The sequence below is a fragment of the Phyllobates terribilis genome, unplaced genomic scaffold (assembly GCF_046119375.1).
Source record: "Phyllobates terribilis strain yellow unplaced genomic scaffold, ASM4611937v1 Scaffold_13__5_contigs__length_258822181, whole genome shotgun sequence".
In the NCBI taxonomy this organism is placed as follows: domain Eukaryota; kingdom Metazoa; phylum Chordata; class Amphibia; order Anura; family Dendrobatidae; genus Phyllobates; species Phyllobates terribilis.
This window is the reverse complement of record NW_027362773.1, coordinates 77,181,174-77,204,488: the sequence shown is the minus strand read 5'-3', so window position 1 is coordinate 77,204,488 and position 23,315 is coordinate 77,181,174. Positions and strand designations below refer to the sequence as shown.

General features: G+C 46.1%; 1 protein-coding gene across 1 annotated transcript in view; it reads right to left on the bottom strand.

Moving 5' to 3' along the window:
- The window catches only part of LDLRAD3 (low density lipoprotein receptor class A domain containing 3), a 150,582-nt gene that overhangs the window by 67,763 nt on the left and 59,504 nt on the right, over window positions 1-23,315 (bottom strand). The window contains exons 3-4 of the mRNA XM_073658140.1: window positions 10,408-10,533; window positions 7,409-7,543 (exon numbers count right to left, since the gene is read on the bottom strand). Of these exons, the coding sequence (XP_073514241.1) occupies window positions 7,409-7,543; window positions 10,408-10,533 (261 nt within the window). The remainder of the gene's footprint in view (window positions 1-7,408; window positions 7,544-10,407; window positions 10,534-23,315) is intronic.

Genomic DNA, 23,315 nt, shown 5'->3' with positions numbered 1-23,315 from the left:
CTTTATTAAGAAAAAACAAAAAAAAAAAAAAAATGTAAATTTCGCAATTTTCACACCAGTCAGAGGGTTGTTTTTTTTTTCCAGACTTTAAACTTTGTTGTTTCAGGAAGAGCTTTCAGCAGCCTCCTTATCAAAGGAAGTCTTTTTCGGCACTTATTTAAACCATTTCTAACTTCAAAGTCCACCTCAATGTAACAGTAGAATGGAGGACATTATGCATTAATACTGAGCAGTGTAACTGTGCATCCAGCTCCGTGGGGAGAGCATTTAGCAGGCTCCTTATCAAAGGCAGGCTATCACTTCTTTTTACCGTTTCGAGCTTTGAAAGCCATGAGGAAGTGATTTGTTCATTCCTCTGGCGACTTTCGCTTGGACGCCACCAATATTTTGTATACAAAATGGGAATAAAAGATGGCGTCAAAGCCGCTGCAAAAGACATCCAGTAATACATCCGTACGGATGCGTCAGATAAAACACCACCATGATGCCTTTCCCTATAGTAAATATTTGCGGATATGTTGGCGTCTTAAAAATCATGCTGTGTGCACATATCTTACAATGCCAGGTAACACCTCTACATACAGCGGACCTTGCTTCATCTCACTTCACGATGGCTTTAGCACGTGCTCATTAGACATCTCAATAGAAAAGATGCTGCTAATGTACATGTGTTATTTCATAAAACAAGAAGGTAGTGTCTAAAAAAAGCCCCAGTGGCCGGAGAGAATATTGCAAGAGTCTATTTTTTTATTTTAAATACAGATTGTAATAAGTACCAAAAAAAAAAAATTAAAATTGCTAAAAGGTTAAAAAAAATACATTTAAAACACAAAAACCTGATTTAAACAATATGTCATTTTCTGATGACAGCTTCCCTTTAAAAGTATGTGATCCTTCCCATGCATCCGCTAGAGCAGGGGTCCTCAAACTACGGCCCGCGGGCCACATGCGGCCCGCGGAGGACTTTTATCCGGCCCGCTGGGCTATGGGCGGAGGAGAGGAGAGCGGTGCCAGTGCCCGCCCTTCCCCCCGCTTTCTCAGAGCCCCGGCAGCCCGATACTTACCTCTCCCCGTGCCTTCGCAGATCCGCTGTCTTCCTGCTCTGCTCTCCCTGTGACGTCTCAGGTCAGAGGGAGCAGTGACGTCTTTACACCGTGCCCTCCCGAGTGCCGTCACAGGCAGCGCAGAGCGGGACAACGCCGGAGACGCTGGAGTCCGGACCTGAGCAGCGGCAGCAGGCAAGGAGGGAGGCGAGTATTGGATTTTTTTTTTTTAATGTATGGAGGCATGGGACATAATATTAGGGGTGACATCCTGCATGTGGCATTATATGGGGGGGGGTGACATCCTGAATGGGGCATTATATGGGGGGGGGTGACATGCTGCATGGGGCATTATATGGGGGGGGGGGGGTGACATCCAGCATGGGGCATTATATGGGGGGGGGTGACATCCAGCATGGGGCATTATATGGGGGGGGGTGACATCCAGCATGGGGCATTATATGGGGGGGGGGGGGGGACATCCTGAATGGGGCATTATATGGGGGGGGTGACATGCTGCATGGGGCATTATATGGGGGGGGGTGACATCCTGCATGGGGCATTATATGGGGGGGGGGTGACATCCTGAATGGGGCATTATATGGGGGGGGGTGACATGCTGCATGGGGCATTATATGGGGGGGGGTGACATCCTGAATGGGGCATTATATGGGGGGGGTGACATGCTGCATGGGGCATTATATGGGGGGGGGGTGACATCCTGAATGGGGCATTATATGGGGGGGTGTGACATGCTGCATGGGGCATTATATGGGGGGGGGGTGACATCCTGAATGGGGCATTATATGGGGGGGGTGACATGCTGCATGGGGCATTATATGGGGGGGGGTGACATCCAGCATGGGGCATTATATGGGGGGGGTGACATCCAGCATGGGGCATTATATGGGGGGGGGGGTGACATCCAGCATGGGGCATTATATGGGGGGGGGTGACATCCTGAATGGGGCATTATATGGGGGGGGTGACATGCTGCATGGGGCATTATATGGGGGGGTGACATGCTGCATGGGGCATTATATGGGGGGGTGACATGCTGCATGGGGCATTATATGGGGGGGTGACATGCTGCATGGGGCATTATATGGGGGGGTGACATGCTGCATGGGGCATTATATGGGGGGGTGACATGCTGCATGGGGCATTATATGGGGGGGTGACATGCTGCATGGGGCATTATATGGGGGGGTGACATGCTGCATGGGGCATTATATGGGGGGGTGACATGCTGCATGGGGCATTATATGGGGGGGTGACATCCTGCATGGGGCATTATATGGGGGGGGTGACATCCTGAATGGGGCATTATATGGGGGGGGTGACATCCTGAATGGGGCATTATATGGGGGGGTGACATGCTGCATGGGGCATTATATGGGGGGTGACATCCAGCATGGGGCATTATATGGGGGGTGACATCCAGCATGGGGCATTATATGGGGGGTGACATCCAGCATGGGGCATTATATGGGGGGTGACATCCAGCATGGGGCATTATATGGGGGGTGACATCCAGCATGGGGCATTATATGGGGGGTGACATCCAGCATGGGGCATTATATGGGAAGGGGGGGGGTGACATCCAGAATGGGGCATTATAAAGACAGGGGAGTGATATCCTGCATGGGTCATTATATGGGGGGGGGGGGGTGACATCCAGCATGGGGCATTATAAAGACAGGGGAGTGATATCCTGCATGTGTCATTATATGGGGGGGTGACATCCTGAATGGGGCATTATATGGGGAGGTGACATCCTGAATGGGGCATTATAAAGATAGGGGAGTGATATCCTGCATGTGTCATTATATGGGGGGGGTGACATCCTGAATAGGGCATTATAAAGACAGGGGAGTGATATCTTGCACGGGGCATTATATGGTAGGAGAAAGGGAAATCCTGCATGGGGCATAATAAGGGGGAACAGCCTGCATAGGGCATTATAAGGGGGAAACAGCCTGCCTATTGAGGACCTATGCTGCCTATTGGGGACATTTCCTTGCCTATTGGGGACATTTCCTTGCCTATTGGGGACCTATGCTGCCTATTGGGGACCTATGCTGCCTATTGGGGACCTATGCTGCCTATTGGGGACATTTCTCTGCCTATTGGGGACCTATGCTGCCTATTGGGGACATTTACCTGCCTATTGGGGACCGATGCTGCCTATTGGGGACCGATGCTGCCTATTGGGGACATTTACCTGCCTATTGGGGACCTATGCTGCCTATTGGGTACATTTACCTGCCTATTGGGGACCTATGCTGCCTATTGGGAACCTATGCTGCCTATTGGGGACCTATGCTGCCTATTGGGGACATTTACCTGCCTATTGGGGACCTATGCTGCCTATTGGGGACATTTCTCTGCCTATTGGGGACATTTACCTGCCTATTGGGGACCGATGCTGCCTATTGGGGACCGATGCTGCCTATTGGGGACATTTACCTGCCTATTGGGTACAGTTACCTACCTATTGAAATACCGGTTGATTTAACTTTACTTGTTCTTCATTTTAAATATTGTATTTGTTCCTGCATTGTTTTTTTTTACTACAAAATAAGATATGTGCAGTGTGCATAGGAATTTGTTCAGTTTTTTTTAAAAAACTATATTCCGGCCCTCCAATGGTCTGAGGGACCGTGAACTGGCCCCCTGTTTAAAAAGTTTGAGGACCCCTGCGCTAGAGGGCCCACCGGCCCCCTGCAAAGTGATAGCTGAAGGCCTCAAGTCACTGTCTGGGCTTCACAGCAAGAACAGAATGTCAGAGGCCAAGCTTCATAGGGAACTGTAATTTTTCCTATATACTTCAATATTGTAGTATTGCAGTATATAGAAAAAGTGATCAAACTTTACAGGATCAAGTCCCCCTAGGGCAGAGATGTCAAACTCAAATACAGAGGGGCAAAATAAAAAACTTGGACAAAGTCGCGGGCCAACCTTGATATGTATTAACAACCCTCCACACAGAATAATGGGCCCCACATAGTCCTCCATACAGAATAATGGCCCCATATAGTCCTCCATACAGTATAATGGGCCCACATAGTCCTCCATACAGAATAATGGGCCCCACATAGTCCTCCATACAGAATAATGGCCCCATATAGTCCTCCATACAGAATAATGGGCCCCACATAGCCCTCCATACAGTATAATGGCCCAACATAGTCCTCCATACAGTATAATGGGCCCCACATAGTCCTCCATACAGTATAATGGGCCCCATATAGTCCTCCATACAGTATAATGGGCCCCACATAGTCCTCCATACAGTATAATGGGGGATCGGTGACGGTGTCACGGGCCAAATGTAATCAGCGTGTGGGTCAAATTTGGGCCACGGGCCAGAGCTGGACTTGTGTGCCCTATGGGGACTAAAAATAAAGTGTAAAGTAAAAAGAAAAAAAAAAAAACAACAAAATACGAATAGAACAAGTTTGGTATTGCAACAACCGAAAAGTCCAATCAAAATATAAAATTCTTTAACCCACATGATAAACATCATGCGGCAAAAAAAAGGGCCAGAATTGATGTTTTTTCATTCGCCACATTTCCCCCAAAAAAATAGCAAATCAAAACTTCCCCAAAATGTTACCAACAAATACTACTGCTTGCCATGTAAAAACAAGCCATCCATATATGTGGAGAGTCACGCTGCCCAGGTCACAAGCTTTATAGTAAAATGAATGGGGTCATTCAAAACTGCAACTCGTCCAGCAAAAAAAAAAGATGGAAAGACTGTCAGAAAAAGAAAAAAAAACGGAAGAAAGGGGGATAAAAAAAGAAAGTTAGCCGCGTGGGGAAGGAAGGAGTTGATCCATCACAGGATCCAACAGATTTTGGGTTCGTACAGATGACAAGTGACGGAGAGGTCGTCACCCCGTTCTCCGCAGACTTATTTTCAAGCAGATTTTTTTTCCTCCTCGTGTTTTTAAGACCATGTTCACATTCATCGTTGTGAAAAAAACGCTGCAGATCTGTGGTGCTGAGAACGCAGCAAATAAGCTGTGTGTGAATCCACTCTACGTGTCACCGTATCTGCGGCTACTCCGCAATCAGTTTCCGCCGCTTTGAATCCACTTTCAAAGCCGATTGATCCAGTGACTTTTCTAAAGGCGACCCGGTAAAACGAAAGCCGACCCGATGAAACCAGCCTTATGTTCACACAGGCTTCAAAATTTCAGTTCCATAGCAACGGGGGCAATTTGGAAATGATCCAGCAGAGTTATAAAAAAAAAAAAAGAGGTTCTCTGCGGCCGGGAACACAGCCCCCATGTGTCAGATAGGAAAATAGAAAGGACGCATTACCGTCAAGTAAATGTACCGCCAAACAGAGGGAAAGCAACACGCTGCACATGTCACGCTGGGGACGGCATTGTGCGTGGTGGTACCCACAGTACCCATGAAATACAAGACACGAGACGCTCCAAAACCAGAAATATCCATGGGAAAAATAATAAAACTTTTAGTCTAAAACCTCCAAATTAAAGGTAACCGGTCACTCAGGTCATCAGCGCCACCGGCTGTTCAGAAGAAGCTGCCGTATGTATACATGATGGCTCCAACACATAGTACACACAGATGTGAGGGATTCATGCTCTACCGTCTCAATGTAGCACGTGTCTAGAAGCAGCAGCAGCATCATGGAGGACATTATTCATCAATACTGAGCAGTGTAACTGTGCATCCAGCTCTGGGTGAGATAAAATACTTACAAGAAAGCAACAGCACATATTTGTCTGTTCCGATCACTCTGCTGCTCGCTTCATCCTCAACCTATCTTCTCCATAGACTTCAATAGTCAGCTGTGATCTTGAAGCTGGCAGTCAGTTATCCAAACCAAAAATTTCTCCCAAAAAAAGATATTCATTTGCACACAGCTGTTTCAGAGTCCATGCCCCTCATCAGTGCAGAGCAAGGTAATGGTTGGCTGGGTGAGAGGCCTCTGATGCAGATGCAGGGGTAGGGTTACTCTTCGAGGAGATTGCCCATTGACATAAGGAGATTTACAGACAATGTAATGCCCCTTGGGAAAGAACATATGCAAATTAGCTCTCCTCCAGGAGGAGGGAGGGCTCTCTAATGACACCTGTGGACGTTACGGCAGAAGTGGGGTTAAGAACGACTGAATTTCCATCTAAATTTCTGCCAGGTCCGTACACTGTTTACTTCAGCGTCTGATCTCCGTCAATGAAAGGAGCCGGAGATGCACAACACAACCGTGATCCTTTCATGTCCTCCCAGAGACTGCGGAGACTCGGGGAAGGGGGGAGTACAGAAGGTAGATCCTCAGGGGAGCAAAGCCCTTAGAAAGTGATATATCAAAGCACTGAGGAGGAGGAGGGGGTGCGGAGACGGATTCTGACAAATCGAAAATTATCCCAAGCTGCGGAGAAGCTGTGAGACACAATTGCCGCCTCGGTGTGACGGAACGTAGGCTGCAACCTCTGGATTCTTCTCTAATCTGCCCATTATATCAGATGTTTCTTTCCTTAAATAATGATATGTTGTCACTTACCGCACTCGCGCCGCATTACCGCAGCTATACATTACGCTTCCTAGGAGAGCAATTAGAAAAAATATATACTGCACTAAAAATAAAATATTGCTGCAAAATTATTTGCTTTGAACAGGTGCAAGATCCTGAATCATGACTTTACTGAGCAGCAGGGGGCAGCACCCGCCAGAGGCGGCAGGGAATGGGGGCAGCGGGGCAGGTAGGAGGGTCGCAGTCCTTAAAGGGAACCTCTCCGCACGTTTTTACATACACAGCTTTCCAAATTATTAGGCAAATAGAATTTATCATAAACATACATACACTATATATATATATATATATATATATATATATATATATATATATATATATATATATATATATATATATATATATATATATATATATATATATATATATATATATATATATATTTTTTTTTTTTGCAATAAACTCATGGATGGTTTGTGTCTCAGGCTCTTTGGAACACTGAAATAAATCTCAAAACTACTTTAGGCTATGTTCACATGTTGTGTTTTTGCTACTTTTTATGCAAATAAAAAGCTGCTTTTTACAGTACCAGCAAAAGCTATGAGATTTCAGAAATCTCATGGAGGCCCAGCGACAGCAGACGCGGCTGACGAGACTCTAGTCCACCTTGCCATGAATGGGGTCTGAATGGAGCTAGCATCCCCCCACAAACAGGTGAGCACCCGGCTGAAATCACCTGACTGACCCCCAAATGTGTGGGTTTTTTTGTTTTTTTTTTTACTCTCTGGAGAAATACTACAGATCAGAAGACATCTCACAGGCAAAAACACCATACATGAATCTGTCGCTTTACCTTGTGAGTTTGGGCAGTGCTTCTCGTCGCTGTTGTCTCGACAGTTGTTCTTGCCGTTACACACAAAACTTGTGTCTATACACATCTTATTACTGCAGTGGAAGCGAGAACTGGAGCAGAGTAAGGGGTGAGCGGCTGAAATACAAGAACGAGGACAAGGCGCTGTAACCATCTCCCCAATGTATGAGAAAATCATTAAGGAGCAATCTTGTAATAGAAGAAACCATTCAAATCTATATCCTTGGGCAGTATTATAGTAGTTATATTCTTGTACATAGGGGCAGTATTATAGTAGTTATATTCTTGTACATAGGGGCAGTATTATAGTAGTTATATTCTTGTACATAGGGGGCAGTATTATAGTAGTTATATTCTTGTACATAGGGGGCAGTATTATAGTAGTTATATTCTTGTACATAGGGGCAGTATTATAGTTGTTATATTCTTGTACATAGGAGGCAGTATTATAGTAGTTATATTCTTGTACATAGGAGCAGTATTATAGTAGTTATATTCTTGTACATAGGGGCAGTATTATAGTAGTTATATTCTTGTACATAGGGGGCAGTATTATAGTAGTTATATTCTTGTACATAGGGGGCAGTATTATAGTAGTTATATTCTTGTACATAGGGGCAGTATTATAGTAGTTATATTCTTGTACATAGGGGGCAGCATTATAGTAGTTATATTCTTGTACATAGGAGCAGTATTATAGTAGTTATATTCTTGTACATAGGGGACAGTATTATAGTAGTTATGTTCTTGTACATAGGGGGCAGCATTATAGTAGTTATATTCTTGTACATAGGAGCAGTATTATAGTAGTTATATTCTTGTACATAGGAGCAGTATTATAGTAGTGATATTCTTGTACATAGGGGGCAGTATTATAGTAGTTATATTCTTGTACATAGGGGGCAGTATTATAGTAGTTATGTTCTTGTACATAGGGGACAGTATTATAGTAGTTATGTTCTTGTACATAGGGGCTGTATTATAGTAGTTATATTCTTGTACATAGGGGGCAGTATTATAGTAGTTATATTCTTGTACATAGGAGCAGTATTATAGTAGTTAAATTCTTGTACATAGGGGGCAGTATTATAGTAGTTATATTCTTGTACATAGGGGGCAGTATTATAGTAGTTATATTCTTGTACATAGGGGGCAGTATTATAGTAGTTATATTCTTGTACATAGGGGGCAGTATTATAGTAGTTATATTCTTGTACATAGGAGCAGTATTATAGTAGTTATATTCTTGTACATAGGAGCAGTATTATAGTAGTTATATTCTTGTACATAGGAGCAGTATTATAGTAGTTATATTCTTGTACATAGGGGGCAGTATTATAGTAGTTATATTCTTGTACATAGGGGGCAGTATTATAGTAGTTATATTCTTGTACATAGGGGGCAGTATTATAGTAGTTATATTCTTGTACATAGGGGGCAGTATTATAGTAGTTATATTCTTGTACATAGGGGGCAGTATTATAGTAGTTATATTCTTGTACATAGGAGCAGTATTATAGTAGTTATATTCTTGTACATAGGGGACAGTATTATAGTAGTTATATTCTTGTACATAGGGGCAGTATTATAGTAGTTATAGTCTTGTACATAGGGGCAGTATTATAGTAGTTATATTCTTGTACATAGGGGCAGTATTATAGTAGTTATATTCTTGTACATAGGAGCAGTATTATAGTAGTTATATTCTTGTACATAGGGGGCAGTATTATAGTAGTTATATTCTTGTACATAGGGGACAGTATTATAGTAGTTATATTCTTGTACATAGGGGCAGTATTATAGTAGTTATATTCTTGTACATAGGAGCAGTATTATAGTAGTTATATTCTTGTACATAGGGGGCAGTATTATAGTAGTTATATTCCTGTACATAGGGGGCAGTATTATAGTAGTTATATTCTTGTACATAGGAGCAGTATTATAGTAGTTATATTCTTGTACATAGGAGCAATATTATAGTAGCTATATTCTTGCACATAGGGGGCAGTATTATAGTAGTTATATTCTTGCACATAGGAGCAGTATTATAGTAGTTATAATCTTGTACATAGGGGGCAGTATTATAGTAGTTATATTCTTGTACATAGGGGGCAGTATTATAGTAGTTATATTCTTGTACATAGGGGGCAGTATTATAGTAGTTATATTCTTCTACATAGGGAGCAGTATTATAGTAGTTATATTCTAGTACATAGGGGGCAGTATTATAGTAGTTATATTCTTGTACATAGGGGCAGTATTATAGTAGTTATATTCTTGTACATAGGGGGCAGTATTATAGTAGTTATATTCTAGTACATAGGAGGCAGTATTATAGTAGTTATATTCTTGTACATAGGGACAGTATTATAGTAGTTATATACTTGTACATAGGAGCAGTATTATAGTAGTTATATTCTTGTACATAGGGAGCAGTATTATAGTAGTTATATTCTAGTACATAGGGGGCAGTATTATAGTAGTTATATTTTTGTACATAGGAGCAGTATTATAGTAGTTATATTCTTGTACATAGGGGCAGTATTATAGTAGTTATATTCTTGTACATAGGGAGCAGTATTATAGTAGTTATATTCTTGTACATAGGGGGCAGTATTACAGTATATAGTACTGTGTAGTAAGGACATTGTACAGAATTGTTTGGTAAGAAAAGCAGAGCCAGAAATATGCAGTTGCCACTTCTTTTCTTATCTTCTTTTGACAGCTGAGGTCCAGTACCCAATTGGGATAAATAGATCACATAGAACCATGATATCTGTGTTGCGTCCTGTGGCATGATTCAGTGTTATTCAAAAAATGTTTTCTTTTTATTGCTGAACTTTTTTTTTTTTTTTGCAGAAATTCCCAATTTGCCATATTAAAGAAATTGACTGGAGCAGCCATGTAATGGCTTTAGATACCGCTGTTCGTATCTTATATTTAAGTCATCATTCAATTGATGTAACATGAGAATCACTTACTGCAGTTCTCCTCGTCGCTCCCATCAGGACAATCCTCAAACCCGTTGCACTGGAAGCGTCCGATAATACAGTGGATCCCATTAGCACAGGGGAAGAACTTTGGGCCACACTTAGATTTGGCTTTAGCTGTAATGATACAAGAGAGAACGGGTTCAGCTAAGACGTCTGATCAGCTCTAGTGTTTCATCCACCTTCACTCAACATTGTAGACTCTCGTAACATCTCAATGAAAAACTTATATACAGATATATCTACTCAACAGACAGAGACATTACAAGTCGCCTGGTTGCCTGGTCTGAACGACAAAGGAAAAAAAATAAGTGATCATGCAGTACTTCATGACAAAAGCACGGTTTGATGATGTCACGTGTAACGTGCACTGATGAGATCATGACAATGAAAATGTGATGTCATCAAACTTCATTCATCATTATATTTATGAAATAAACCTCACATCCAAGTTAAAAGAGGTTGGCTAGTCTTTCTTCATAAGCACACTCCTCTAGGAGGAGGAGACCTAGCGTGGCCATCGGGAGGAGGAGGAGAAGGAGGAGGAGACCTAGAGTGGCCATCGCCAGGAGGAGGAGGAGGAGGAGACCTAGCGTGGCCATCGCCAGGAGGAGGAGGAGGAAGAGACCTAGCGTGGCCATCGCCAGGAGGAGGAGGAGGAGGAGGAGGAGGAGACCTAGCGTGGCCATCGCCAGGAGGAGGAGGAGGAGACCTAGCGTGGCCATCATCAGGAGGAGGAGGAGGAGGAGACCTAGCGTGGCCATCGCCAGGAGGAGGAGGAGGAGACCTAGCGTGGCCATCGCCAGGAGGAGGAGGAGGAGGAGACCTAGCGTGGCCATCGCCAGGAGGAGGAGGAGGAGACCTAGCGTGGCCATCATCAGGAGGAGGAGGAGGAGACCTAGCGTGGCCATCGCCAGGAGGAGGAGGAGGAGACCTAGCGTGGCCATCGCCAGGAGGAGGAGGAGGAGACCTAGCGTGGCCATCGCCAGGAGGAGGAGGAGATCTAGCGTGGCCATCGCCAGGAGGAGGAGACCTAGCGTGGCCATCGCCAGGAGGAGGAGGAGACCTGGCGTGGCCATCGCCAGGAGGAGGAGGAGACCTGGCGTGGCCATCGCCAGGAGGAGGAGGAGACCTAGCGTGGCCATCGCCAGGAGGAGGATGAGACCTGGCGTGGCCATCGCCAGGAGGAGGAGGAGACCTAGCGTGGCCATCGCCAGGAGGAGGAGGAGACCTAGCGTGGCCATCGCCAGGAGGAGGCGGAGACCTAGCGTGGCCATCGCCAGGAGGAGGCGGAGACCTAGCGTGGCCATCGCCAGGAGGAGGAGGCGGAGACCTAGCGTGGCCATCGCCAGGAGGAGGCGGAGACCTAGCGTGGCCATCGCCAGGAGGCGGAGACCTAGTGTGGCCATCGCCAGGAGGCGGAGACCTAGCGTGGCCATCGCCAGGAGGCGGAGACCTAGCGTGGCCATCGCCAGGAGGAGGAGGAGGAGACCTAGCGTGGCCATCGCCAGGAGGAGGAGGCGGAGACCTAGCGTGGCCATAGCCAGGAGGAGGAGGCGGAGACCTAGCGTGGCCATCGCCAGAAGGAGGAGACCTAGTGTGGCAATCGCCAGGAGGAGGAGGAGACCTAGCGTGGCAATCGCCAGGAGGAGGAGGAGACCTAGCGTGGCAATCGCCAGGAGGAGGAGGAGACCTAGCGTGGCAATCGCCAGGAGGAGGAGGAGACCTAGCGTGGCAATCGCCAGGAGGAGGAGGAGACCTAGCGTGGCAATTGCCAGGAGGAGGAGGAGACCTAACGTGGAAATCGCCAGGAGGAGGAGGAGGAGGAGACCTAGCATGGCAATTGCCAGGAGGAGGAGGAGACCTAGCGTGGCAATTGCCAGGAGGAGGAGGAGACCTAACGTGGAAATCGCCAGGAGGAGGAGGAGGAGGAGACCTAGCATGGCAATTGCCAGGAGGAGGAGGAGACCTAGCGTGGCAATTGCCAGGAGGAGGAGGAGACCTAACGTGGAAATCGCCAGGAGGAGGAGGAGGAGGAGACCTAGCATGGCAATTGCCAGGAGGAGGAGGAGACCTAACGTGGAAATCGCCAGGAGGAGGAGGAGGAGGAGACCTAGCGTGGCCATTGCCAGGAGGAGGAGGAGACCTAGTGTGGCCATTGCCAGGAGGAGGAGGAGACCTAGCGTGGCAATCGCCAGGAGGAGAAGGAGGAGACCTAGCGTGGCAATCGCCAGGAGGAGGAGGAGACCTAGCGTGGCAATCGCCAGGATGAGGAGGAGGAGACCTAGCGTGGCAATCGCCAGGAGGAGGAGGGGGAGACCTAGGGTGGCAATCGCCAGGAGGAGGAGGAGACCTAGGGTGGCAATCGCCAGGAGGAGGAGGAGGAGACCTAGCGTGGCAATCGCCAGGAGGAGGAGGAGGAGACCTAGGGTGGCAATCGCCAGGAGGAGGAGGAGACCTAGCGTGGCAATTGCCAGGAGGAGGAGGAGACCTAGCGTGGCCATTGCCAGGAGGAGGAAGAGACCTAGCGTGGCAATCGCCAGGAGGAGGAGACCTAGCATGGCAATTGCCAGGAGGAGGAGGAGACCTAACGTGGAAATCGCCAGGAGGAGGAGGAGGAGGAGACCTAGCGTGGCCATTGCCAGGAGGAGGAGGAGGAGACCTAGTGTGGCCATTGCCAGGAGGAGGAGGAGACCTAGCGTGGCAATCGCCAGGAGGAGAAGGAGGAGACCTAGCGTGGCAATCGCCAGGAGGAGGAGGGGGAGACCTAGGGTGGCAATCGCCAGGAGGAGGAGGAGACCTAGGGTGGCAATCGCCAGGAGGAGGAGGAGGAGACCTAGCGTGGCAATCGCCAGGAGGAGGAGGAGGAGACCTAGGGTGGCAATCGCCAGGAGGAGGAGGAGGAGACCTAGCGTGGCAATCGCCAGGAGGAGGAGGAGGAGACCTAGCGTGGCAATCGCCAGGAGGAGGAGGAGGAGACCTAGCGTGGCAATCACCAGGAGGAGGAGGAGGAGACCTAGGTTGGCAATAGACAGGAGGAGGAGGAGACCTAGCATGGCAATCACCAGGAGGAGGAGGAGGAGACCTAGCATGGCAATTGCCAGGAGGAGGAGGAGACCTAGCGTGGCAATTGCCAGGAGGAGGAGGAGACCTAGCGTGGCAATTGCCAGGAGGAGGAGGAAACCTAGCGTGGCAATCGCCAGGAGGAGAAGGAGGAGACCTAGCCTGGCAATCGCCAGGAGGAGAAGGAGGAGACCTAGCGTGGCAATCGCCAGGAGGAGGAGGAGGAGGAGACCTAGCGTGGCAATCGCCAGGATGAGGAGGAGGAGACCTAGCGTGGCCATCGCCAGGAGGAGGAGGAGGAGACCTAGCATGGCAATTGCCAGGAGGAGGAGGAGGAGACCTAGCATGGCAATTGCCAGGAGGAGGAGGAGACCTAGCGTGGCAATTGCAGGAGGAGGAGGAGACCTAGCGTGGCAATCGCCAGGAGGAGGAGGAGACCTAGCGTGGCAATCGCCAGGAGGAGGAGGGGGAGACCTAGGGTGGCAATCGCCAGGAGGAGGAGGGGGAGACCTAGGGTGGCAATCGCCAGGAGGAGGAGGAGGGGGAGACCTAGGGTGGCAATCGCCAGGAGGAGGAGGAGACCTAGCGTGGCAATCGCCAGGAGGAGGAGGAGGAGACCTAGCGTGGCAATAGACAGGAGGAGGAGGAGGAGACCTAGCATGGCAATCACCAGGAGGAGGAGGAGGAGACCTAGCATGGCAATTGCCAGGAGGAGGAGGAGACCTAGCATGGCAATTGCCAGGAGGAGGAGGAGACCTAGCATGGCAATCGCCAGGATGAGGAGGAGGAGACCTAGCATGGCAATCGCCAGGAGGAGGAGGAGACCTAGCGTGGCAAATCGCCAGGAGGAGGAGGAGACCTAGCGTGGCAATCGCCATGAAGAAGAAAGCTAGTATGGCCATCACCAAGAACAGGAGATTTAGCGTGGTCATCGCCATTAAGAGGAGCAGACCTAGGTTGGCCATCACCAGAAGAGGGAGACCTAGTATGGCCAGTAATTACCATGACCCTGCCATCACCAGTTGTGGCACATAAACATGTAGTAATGAGTTCAGCATTTGTATGAAACCTCAGTTCAACTACTGGACCCCATTTATAGAGGTTTTTAACCATTTAAACATAAACTATATACAATTTTCATAATAGCGCTCTCTCAAAGTATACAGTAATTGTGGCGAGAAGATATGATTATTCAGCAATTACGAGAATATAATCTTCTGTAGGTTATTACGGCATTAAGAGAACTTATTTAATACATGCAGAATAAATTTAAGAAAATGAGAATCTAAAGTCAGCGTGAGAAAAATGAAATGATCTTCCAGGTATGAATTATTATACCGACCGGAAAGGAAGAACGGTGGAAAGAAATACGAATCTTAAGAGATTAAACAAGAGCAATTATATGGCACAATAGTGAGGAGCGCAGAGCCGAATTATCATATCTCTATTTCACTGTCATTTTTACTCTGCAGAATAATCTTCACCAGCTTCTGTGAATTATATACTTTTGATAGATCCGAACTTATAAATCCCGACCAAAAAAAGTAGTCAAAAATAGACTTTTTTGGATATGAGACGAGCAGGTCAAAGACAAAGGATGTGACCATGAAATCATCTGGACACATGCAGGGCCAGGAATGATCTTTGGTCCTTCCCCCTCTAGCAGCTGATAATATAGACCCATCTTACAACCCCAGTAGAAGTCTGTTAGCTGCCAGGTGCTGCAGAGGCTCTACTCCTTCCCTGACAAGCAGGCAGAAAGCCATTTCTTTTTGGTGCTTTGCAGTGAGCAAAGGATCACTGGGCTGTGAGAAGGGCGACTGAGCATGTGTGTCCACCGGCACTCAGCTCATTAGGTGGGCATGCACCTAAAGCTATTCAATCTCACCACCATATATTGATGATAAATCCTCTTATGCACCTCCTCTCTATGTACTGGAGCAACCACGCAAAACCTGAAGCACAAGGCAGGAAGTGGGAGGAGGCCTGACAGGAAGTGGTGGAGGCGGAGCCTGCCGTGTGCTGCAAGAGTTGTGCTGTGTGTGGAGAGAGCTCCTGGGAAGGGAGGAGAGCCAGGCGGAGGTGACCGAGCGGACCGGGAGGACCAGTAGGAGGAGACCGGAGGGACGAGCGCAAGAGAGCGCTGTGGCAGCGTGCAGTGCCGGCCAGCGGAGGGTGCCAGGTGGTGGTTACCAGGAGGTGATCAGGAGGACCGGTAAGAGGCGACCGGAGGGACAAGCGCGCTGTGATAGCGTGCAGCGTCCCTAGAGGAGGTGAGTGAGGGGCAGGAGGCCGCGATAAGCGGCCCTACTGAACCCAAGTGTGTACTGTACTGTATTGTATTTGTATCTGTATTGTATTCCCTAGTCCATATTTAATTGATTACCCCCCCGTCCATATTTAAATTGATTCCCCTGAACACCCCCGTCCATATTTAACTGATCCCTCTGACCACATTAAATTGACCACCACCCGTCCTCATTTAATTGATCCCCGACCACCCCCCGTCCATATTAAAGTGATCCCCCTGACCACATTTAAATGATTGACCCCCCCAGCCCATAATTGATTGATCCCCCTTGTCCTATTTAATAGATTCCCCTTGTCCACTTTTACTCATCCCCAGTCCCTATCTATTTGCCTTATCCCCCACCATATTTAATTAACCCCTGTCCATAATTAATTGATTGATTCCCCAGACCACAATTAATTATTTCCCCAGTCCATATTTATGGATATTATTGATACTTATTGATCCCCAGTCCTTAGTTAATTGACCCACCGTCCATACCTATTTTTTTGCTTTACCCCCCATCCTATTTAATTAAACCCCCTGTCCATAATTAATTGATTGAATCCCTAGTCCACAATTAATTATTTCCCCAGTCCATACTTATTGATCCCAGTCCATAGTTAATTGACACACCGTCCACACTTAATTAATCCACCTGACCCACTCAGCTGATCCCCCGTCCATACTTAATTGATACTTAATTGATCCCCAGTCCATACTTAACTGATCCCGCGCCGATATCTAATCGATACACTTGCACATCCCTAATTGATCCCCGTCCATACACCTATATAAAAATAATTGTGTTTTGTACTTGTACATATATACTGACTGTATCCCCATATTTAGAATGACGTCCATGTTGGCCGGAGCCGTGCAGTGTACATCTTGCGCAATGTATGCATTCCCTGAGCTACCGCTCAGGGATCCATACTGCTGCGAGAGATGTGAGCATATCGTGCACTTGGAAGCCCAAATCCTGGATCTAAGTGCTCAGATAGCGGTACTGAGGAGCATCGACAACATGGAACGGAGTTTGCTGCTCACCGAGCAGACACTCAATGGGTCAACACTGGGGGTGGAGCTTAGTGGGGAAGCGCAGGCTGAACAGGCAGGGAGCTGGGTAACGGTTAGAAGGGATAGAGGGAAGAAGTATAGGAAGGCTGGTTCAGAACCGGCATTATTGGAGCACGACAGATCCTCTGACCGCCGGGGGAGTGTATGCTCCAGTAATGAGGGGGAGGGGGGAAGTGTAGGGCAGGCTAGACAGGTCCTGGTAGTGGGTGACTCTATTATTAGGGGGACAGACAGGGCAATCTGTCACAAAGACCGGGATCGCCGAACGGTGTGCTGCCTCCCTGGCGCTCGAGTCCGGCACATCGCGGATCGGGTTGACAGGTTACTGGGTGGGGCTGGCGAAGACCCAGCGGTCATGGTCCACATTGGCACCAATGACAAAGTGAGTGGTAGATGGAGGGTCCTTAAAAATGATTTCAGGGATCTAGGTAGGAAGCTTAGGGCAAGGACCTCCAAGGTAGTTTTCTCAGAAATACTACCAATCCCGCGAGCCACACAGGAGCGCCAACGGGAGGTTAGGGAGGTGAATAAGTGGCTAAAGAGTTGGTGCAAGGCAGAAGGGTTTGGGTTCATGGAGAACTGGGCCGACTTCGCTGTCGGCTACAGGCTCTACCGTAGGGACGGGCTGCACCTCAATGGGGAGGGTGCAGCGGTGCTGGGGAAGAAGATGGCTAATAGGTTGGAGGAGTTTTTAAACTAGAGACGGGGGGGGGGAAACCAAGGAAATAGGTGGGATGTGAGGCAAGCAAGGGGGAAGGGGAGAAGTGAATATAATGAGGGTGGAGAGGGGGGTGGGGATAGTACAGTTAGATCGTTAGAGAAGAATAGGATGCTAAATAACCCCAAAGTTTTATCTTGCATGCTGACCAACGCAAGAAGCCTGACCAATAAGGCGGATGAGCTGCGGGCGCTTATATCGGAGGAGAGGTATGACATCGTAGGTATAACAGAGACTTGGCTAGACGATAGCTACGACTGGGCGGTAAATTTAACAGATTATAGTTTATTTAGAAGGGACCGGAAACAGGGGAAGGGCGGAGGAGTCTGCTTATATGTAAAGTCACGTCTAAAGCCCAGACTAAGGGAAGATATAGGAGAGGGAGAAGAGGGGGTCGAGTCCATGTGGGTAGAGATAGAGGGGGCAAAAAATAATAATAAAATATTACTGGGGGTCTGCTATAAGCCACCCAATATAACAGAGGAGAATGAGAAACTGCTATTAGGACAAATAGACAAAGTAGCAAAACATAATGAGGTGATTGTAATGGGGGACTTCAACTACCCGGATATTGACTGGGAAACAGAAACCTGTAGATCGCAGAAAGGAAAAAGGTTCTTGACAAATATCAAGGATAATTATCTCTCCCAACTAGTGCAGGAACCAACGAGAGGGAAGGCCGTGTTGGACTTAATATTGACTAATAGGCCTGATAGATTAACTGAGGTACAGATAGGGGGGCACCTAGGTAATAGCGATCATAATATTATCAATTTCAAAATGCCCTTCAGTAGGGTTATCAATAAGGGAACAACTAAAACATTAAACTTTAGGAGGGCGAAGTTTGATCAGCTGAAAGAAAACCTTCAACTTATAGACTGGGACAAAGTTCTTAATCAAGGAAATACGAATAGTAAATGGGAAACCTTCAAAAGAATTCTGAATACTCAGTGCGAGAGGTATATACCGTATGGGAATAAAAGGGCCAGAAATAAGAGGAAACCAGTATGGTTGAATAAGAACGTAAAAGGGGCGTTAAATAGCAAAAAAGAGGCATTCAAGAGATTAAAACAGGAAAACAGCAAGGAGGCACTAATGTGTTACAAGGAAAAAACGAGAACCTGCAAAAAACAAATAAAAATAGCAAAGGAGGAAACAGAGAGACGTATTGCTAGGGAAAGTAGATCAAATCCCAAACTGTTCTTTACGTATATAAATAGTAAAAGGATTAAATCGAATAATATTGGACCGATAAAAAGTGATGAAGGCAAAATCATAGAGAAAGATGAGGATAAAGCTAATCTATTAAATAAATTTTTTTCGTCAACTTTCACAAAGGAAAAAGAACTAACAGGCGAAATGAGAAGTGACAAGCTTAATCCTCCACTAAGTATGACAAATCTAACCCAAGCTGGGGTACAGAAACGCCTCAGTAACATTAAAATAAACAAATCACCAGGACCTGATGGCATACACCCACGGGTACTAAGGGAACTAAGTAATGTGATAGACAGACCGTTATATCTTATATTTAAGGACTCTGTTGAGACTGGGTCTGTACCACTTGATTGGCGACAGGCGAATGTAGTGCCAATATTCAAAAAGGGAGCGAAAAGTGACGCCGGAAACTATCGGCCGGTGAGTCTGACGTCCGTTGTGGGCAAAATTTTTGAAGGCTTTATTAATGAGGCAATCATGGAGCATCTTGACGCTAATAATCTATTAACCCCGAACCAACATGGATTCATGAGGAATCGCTCCTGCCAAACAAACCTGATTGACTTCTACGAGGAGGTTAGCTCTCGAGTAGATCAGGGGGAACCAGTGGATGTCGTGTATCTCGACTTCTCAAAAGTGTTCGATAGCGTGCCACATAATAGGTTGGTATACAAAATGAGAATGATGGGGCTGGGGGAAAATGTCTGCAAGTGGGTAGCTAACTGGCTAAAGGATAGAAGGCAGAGGGTGGTTATAAATGGAATATACTCAGATTGGGTAAGCGTCACTAGTGGGGTACCACAGGGGTCTGTACTAGGCCCAATGTTATTTAATATCTTTATTAACGACATAGTCAACGGGATAAATAGTAAAATATCAATATTTGCAGATGACACAAAGTTATGTAAAACAATTAATACAAAAGAGGATAGTGAAGACCTTCAGAGGGATTTGGATAAGCTGGGTAGGTGGAGCATTAAATGGCAAATGAGGTTTAACGAGGAGAAATGTAAGGTCATACATATGGGAAGGAAAAATGGAAGTCACCAGTACTCACTGAATGGGAAATCATTGGGGAATTCAGAGATGGAGAAGGACTTGGGCATCTTGATTGATAGCAAACTAAATTGGAGTGCCCAAAGTCAGGCCGCTGCTGTAAGGGCAAACAGGGTAATGGGATGTATCAGAAGAGGTATAGCTGCAAAGGATGAGAACATTGTTCTTCCACTGTACAAAGCACTGGTCAGACCACACTTGGAATACTGTGCTCAGTTATGGGCCCCAATATATAGAAAGGATATAAATGAGCTTGAAAAGGTACAAAGGAGGGCAACAAAATTAATAAGGGGAATGGAGGGACTGCAATACCCAGAGAGGTTGGCAAAACTAGGACTATTCAGCCTGGAAAAGAGAAGGTTGAGGGGGGACATAATAAATGTGTACAAATATGTTAGGGGACAGTATAGAGACCTTGCCCGGGATTTGTTCAAAAGGAGGGATATTACGGTAACAAGAGGGCACTCACTAAGACTGGAAGAGAAAAGGTTTCAGCACCAGCATAGGAAGGGGTTCTTTACGGTAAGAGCAGTGAGAATATGGAATTCACTGAGTGAGGAGACGGTAATGTCGGATTCACTACACCAGTTCAAGCGGGGACTGGATGCTTTTCTAGATACCAGGCAGATTTCTGCATATACTTAAAAATAGAATAAAATAGTAGGTTGATACAGGGATTTATTCTGACTGCTGGTTTCAGAGTCGGGAGGGAATTTTTCCTCAGGTGAAGATTGGCTAAATCATTTGGGGTTTTTGCCCTCCTCTGGATCAACTTTAGCAACTACAGAACTTACAGGTCGAACTTGATGGACGCAAGTCTTTATTCGGCTTTACAAACTATGTACTATGTACTATGTAAGGCATCCAGGTCATCCTCCTTCACTAGCAGAATACAAGTCGTTGAGAATTACCAGTGAAACAGTAGGGAAAGAATATGTAATCATATAACACTGCTAACTTTGCATAAATCAATAATTCTAAGAAACTTTGTAATACATGCTTTCTCCACTTATGAGACACTTCTCTCCCTCCTGCCTCACAAACTCTGTAGAGGTCAAAACAAGACGAACTGACAACTCATTGAAAAATCAGATTTTTATTGAAGTTTATGGAGAGACAGGGAAAGAAAGCAACACAAACAGTGAGTGCTGCTGATTTCTAGTGTTTTATCTCACCCCAGAGCTGGATTCACAGTTACACTGCTCAGAATTGCTGCACAATATCCTCCAGGCTGCTGTTGCTGCAACTGAACATGTTCTACAGAGGGACAATATAGCAGGAATCCCTTATGTCCATGTGTGCTGTACAGGGGTGGACATACCATTAGTACAACCTGTGCAGGTAAGGGGGTCACTGCCACTTCTAAAGCAGTATTCACATTAATGGTGGGCAAAGAGCACTTATGCTGTTTTTGCACAGGAGCCCTCTTCTGTCTGTGTCCGCCCCTGATGCGGAGTATGGGAGACACCATAGCAGCTAATCTCTCCCTACTAGCTCAGAGACAACTGAAAACTAGAGTTTGCAGAGCAGAAAATGTGAGATAAAAAGCAGGATACAAGTCATAATGGCCAGAAATTGTGTTATTCCTCATGACAGATTATTCTGAAAAGTCACCTGCAACTACAGGGAAGTTTTTGACACCTTTCTATGTGAAAAGCTGGCTAACAACCACTGTGCACAGTGACACGACTGCCCTAATGTTTGCAACCGGTCGTAAAAAACAGGTAAAAAAAATCTATAAAAAATAAAATAGCAATGGTACAGATTAATATACTCAAGCTTCAGCTAACTTCAGGGGTTTGAACAAAAGGCAGCGGGACCACAACGTAGCCATGATGGGTCAATCCTGTAATGTCTCATCCAACCGGTCACGTATATGCAACCCCCCAGGCTCAGTGCATTACGTCCGTCGGACCGACCATAATACAAGACTTCTAATTCTCTTCAATTCTGCAATACAAAGACAAAAAAAATCCAAATAGGATGCATTGCACTTCTGACATCTTCCTTTTAGGAGAACGCTAAACTTATAGGGGTTTTCTGGTTTAAAAGCTGCACTGTTAAATACCCTATTAGCACCGAACAAGGATTCTGCGTGAGCAAAAATCTGCACTCAATGTGGCCCAATTTATCAAGCAGTTTTTGCCAGGCTTATAGCATAGAATGGTTTAAAAATGCTGCAAAGTCCCCCCCACAATAGAAATCAATGCGAAAGTGCAAAAATGCTACAAAACCATGCATTTTTCCTTCTTTTTGGTAACTAAAACTAACTTTATTAAACATGTATTGTAGACAAATGACACGTATAATCTGCACCAAAAAAACTCAGCGAAAAACATGTTTTTCGTACGCAGCTTCTTTACGGTCAAGACAAAAAAAAAATCATCAAAACGCAACATGTGAACATAGCCTTAGTCGGCTTTGCTAACCAAAAAGTGTCCTATTGAAGTGAAAGGGTCTGAAAAAAAAAAAAAAATAATAATAATTTATATATTTCACGTTGCATCGGTGTGCTGATGGTTTTTCACTAGGTGGAGCTTGGGAAAAGTTTTTTTTCCTATAAGAGAAAGAAAAAAAAAAAAGGACAGAAAAGCCGAAGATGTATCAAGCGCACTGATTAAAAAAAGTCAGTTTTTGTGGACATGAAAAAAACAGGACAGTGTGAATAAGGCCTAAAGTGCAGTCCTGTACGGCATACGAGCCAGAGGAGACTTTTTTTTGGTTTCACCTGGTGAACAGCGGCCTATGGAGCAGGGATGCCGGAAGCTTTTCCCGCTCTATACATTAGGATACAGATGCATCGTGCCTCTCCAGGAACATCCACATCCATGTGCGGTCCATGTGAAGGACTGGGAGCTTAGCCGCTCTTGTAAGCGTCTGACTTCAGGTTTAGCGCTCCTCGAATATTCTCAAGAGGGTATTACCGATGGATAAGGAAAACGCAGCCGCCCGCAGGTTGTTGTTATCTATATATATCTCCGCAGATAATTTGCTCTAGAACAAGGTAGCTCACTGACTGAGGCAAATCTTCGGCTGTCAGTCCCATCATGTTACTGAGCGCGTCGTACGCGAGGAATGCGCTCAGTGAAGAGAATCGGGAGTGACAGCGTGCCAAGCTCTCTGCGCACAAATGTTATCGGCAGCGTGACTTCATCCGGGAAAATTTACTTCTCTCAATTCAATAAAATGTTATGAGAGAGAGTTTTACTTGCTTTTATTTATTTTATTATTTAGGGATATATATCTATATCTATTTATCATTATTATAGCGCCATTTATTCCATGGCGTCTTACATGCGATAGGGGTATACATAGCAAAAACAATTAAAATAATCTTGAACAAAACGTGACGGTGACTGGTACAGGAGGAGCGAGGACCCTGCCCGCGAGGGCTCACAGTCTACAAGGGATGGGTGAGGATACAGTAGGTGAGGGTAGAGCTGGTCGTGCAGCAGTATGGTGGAGCGAGGGTTA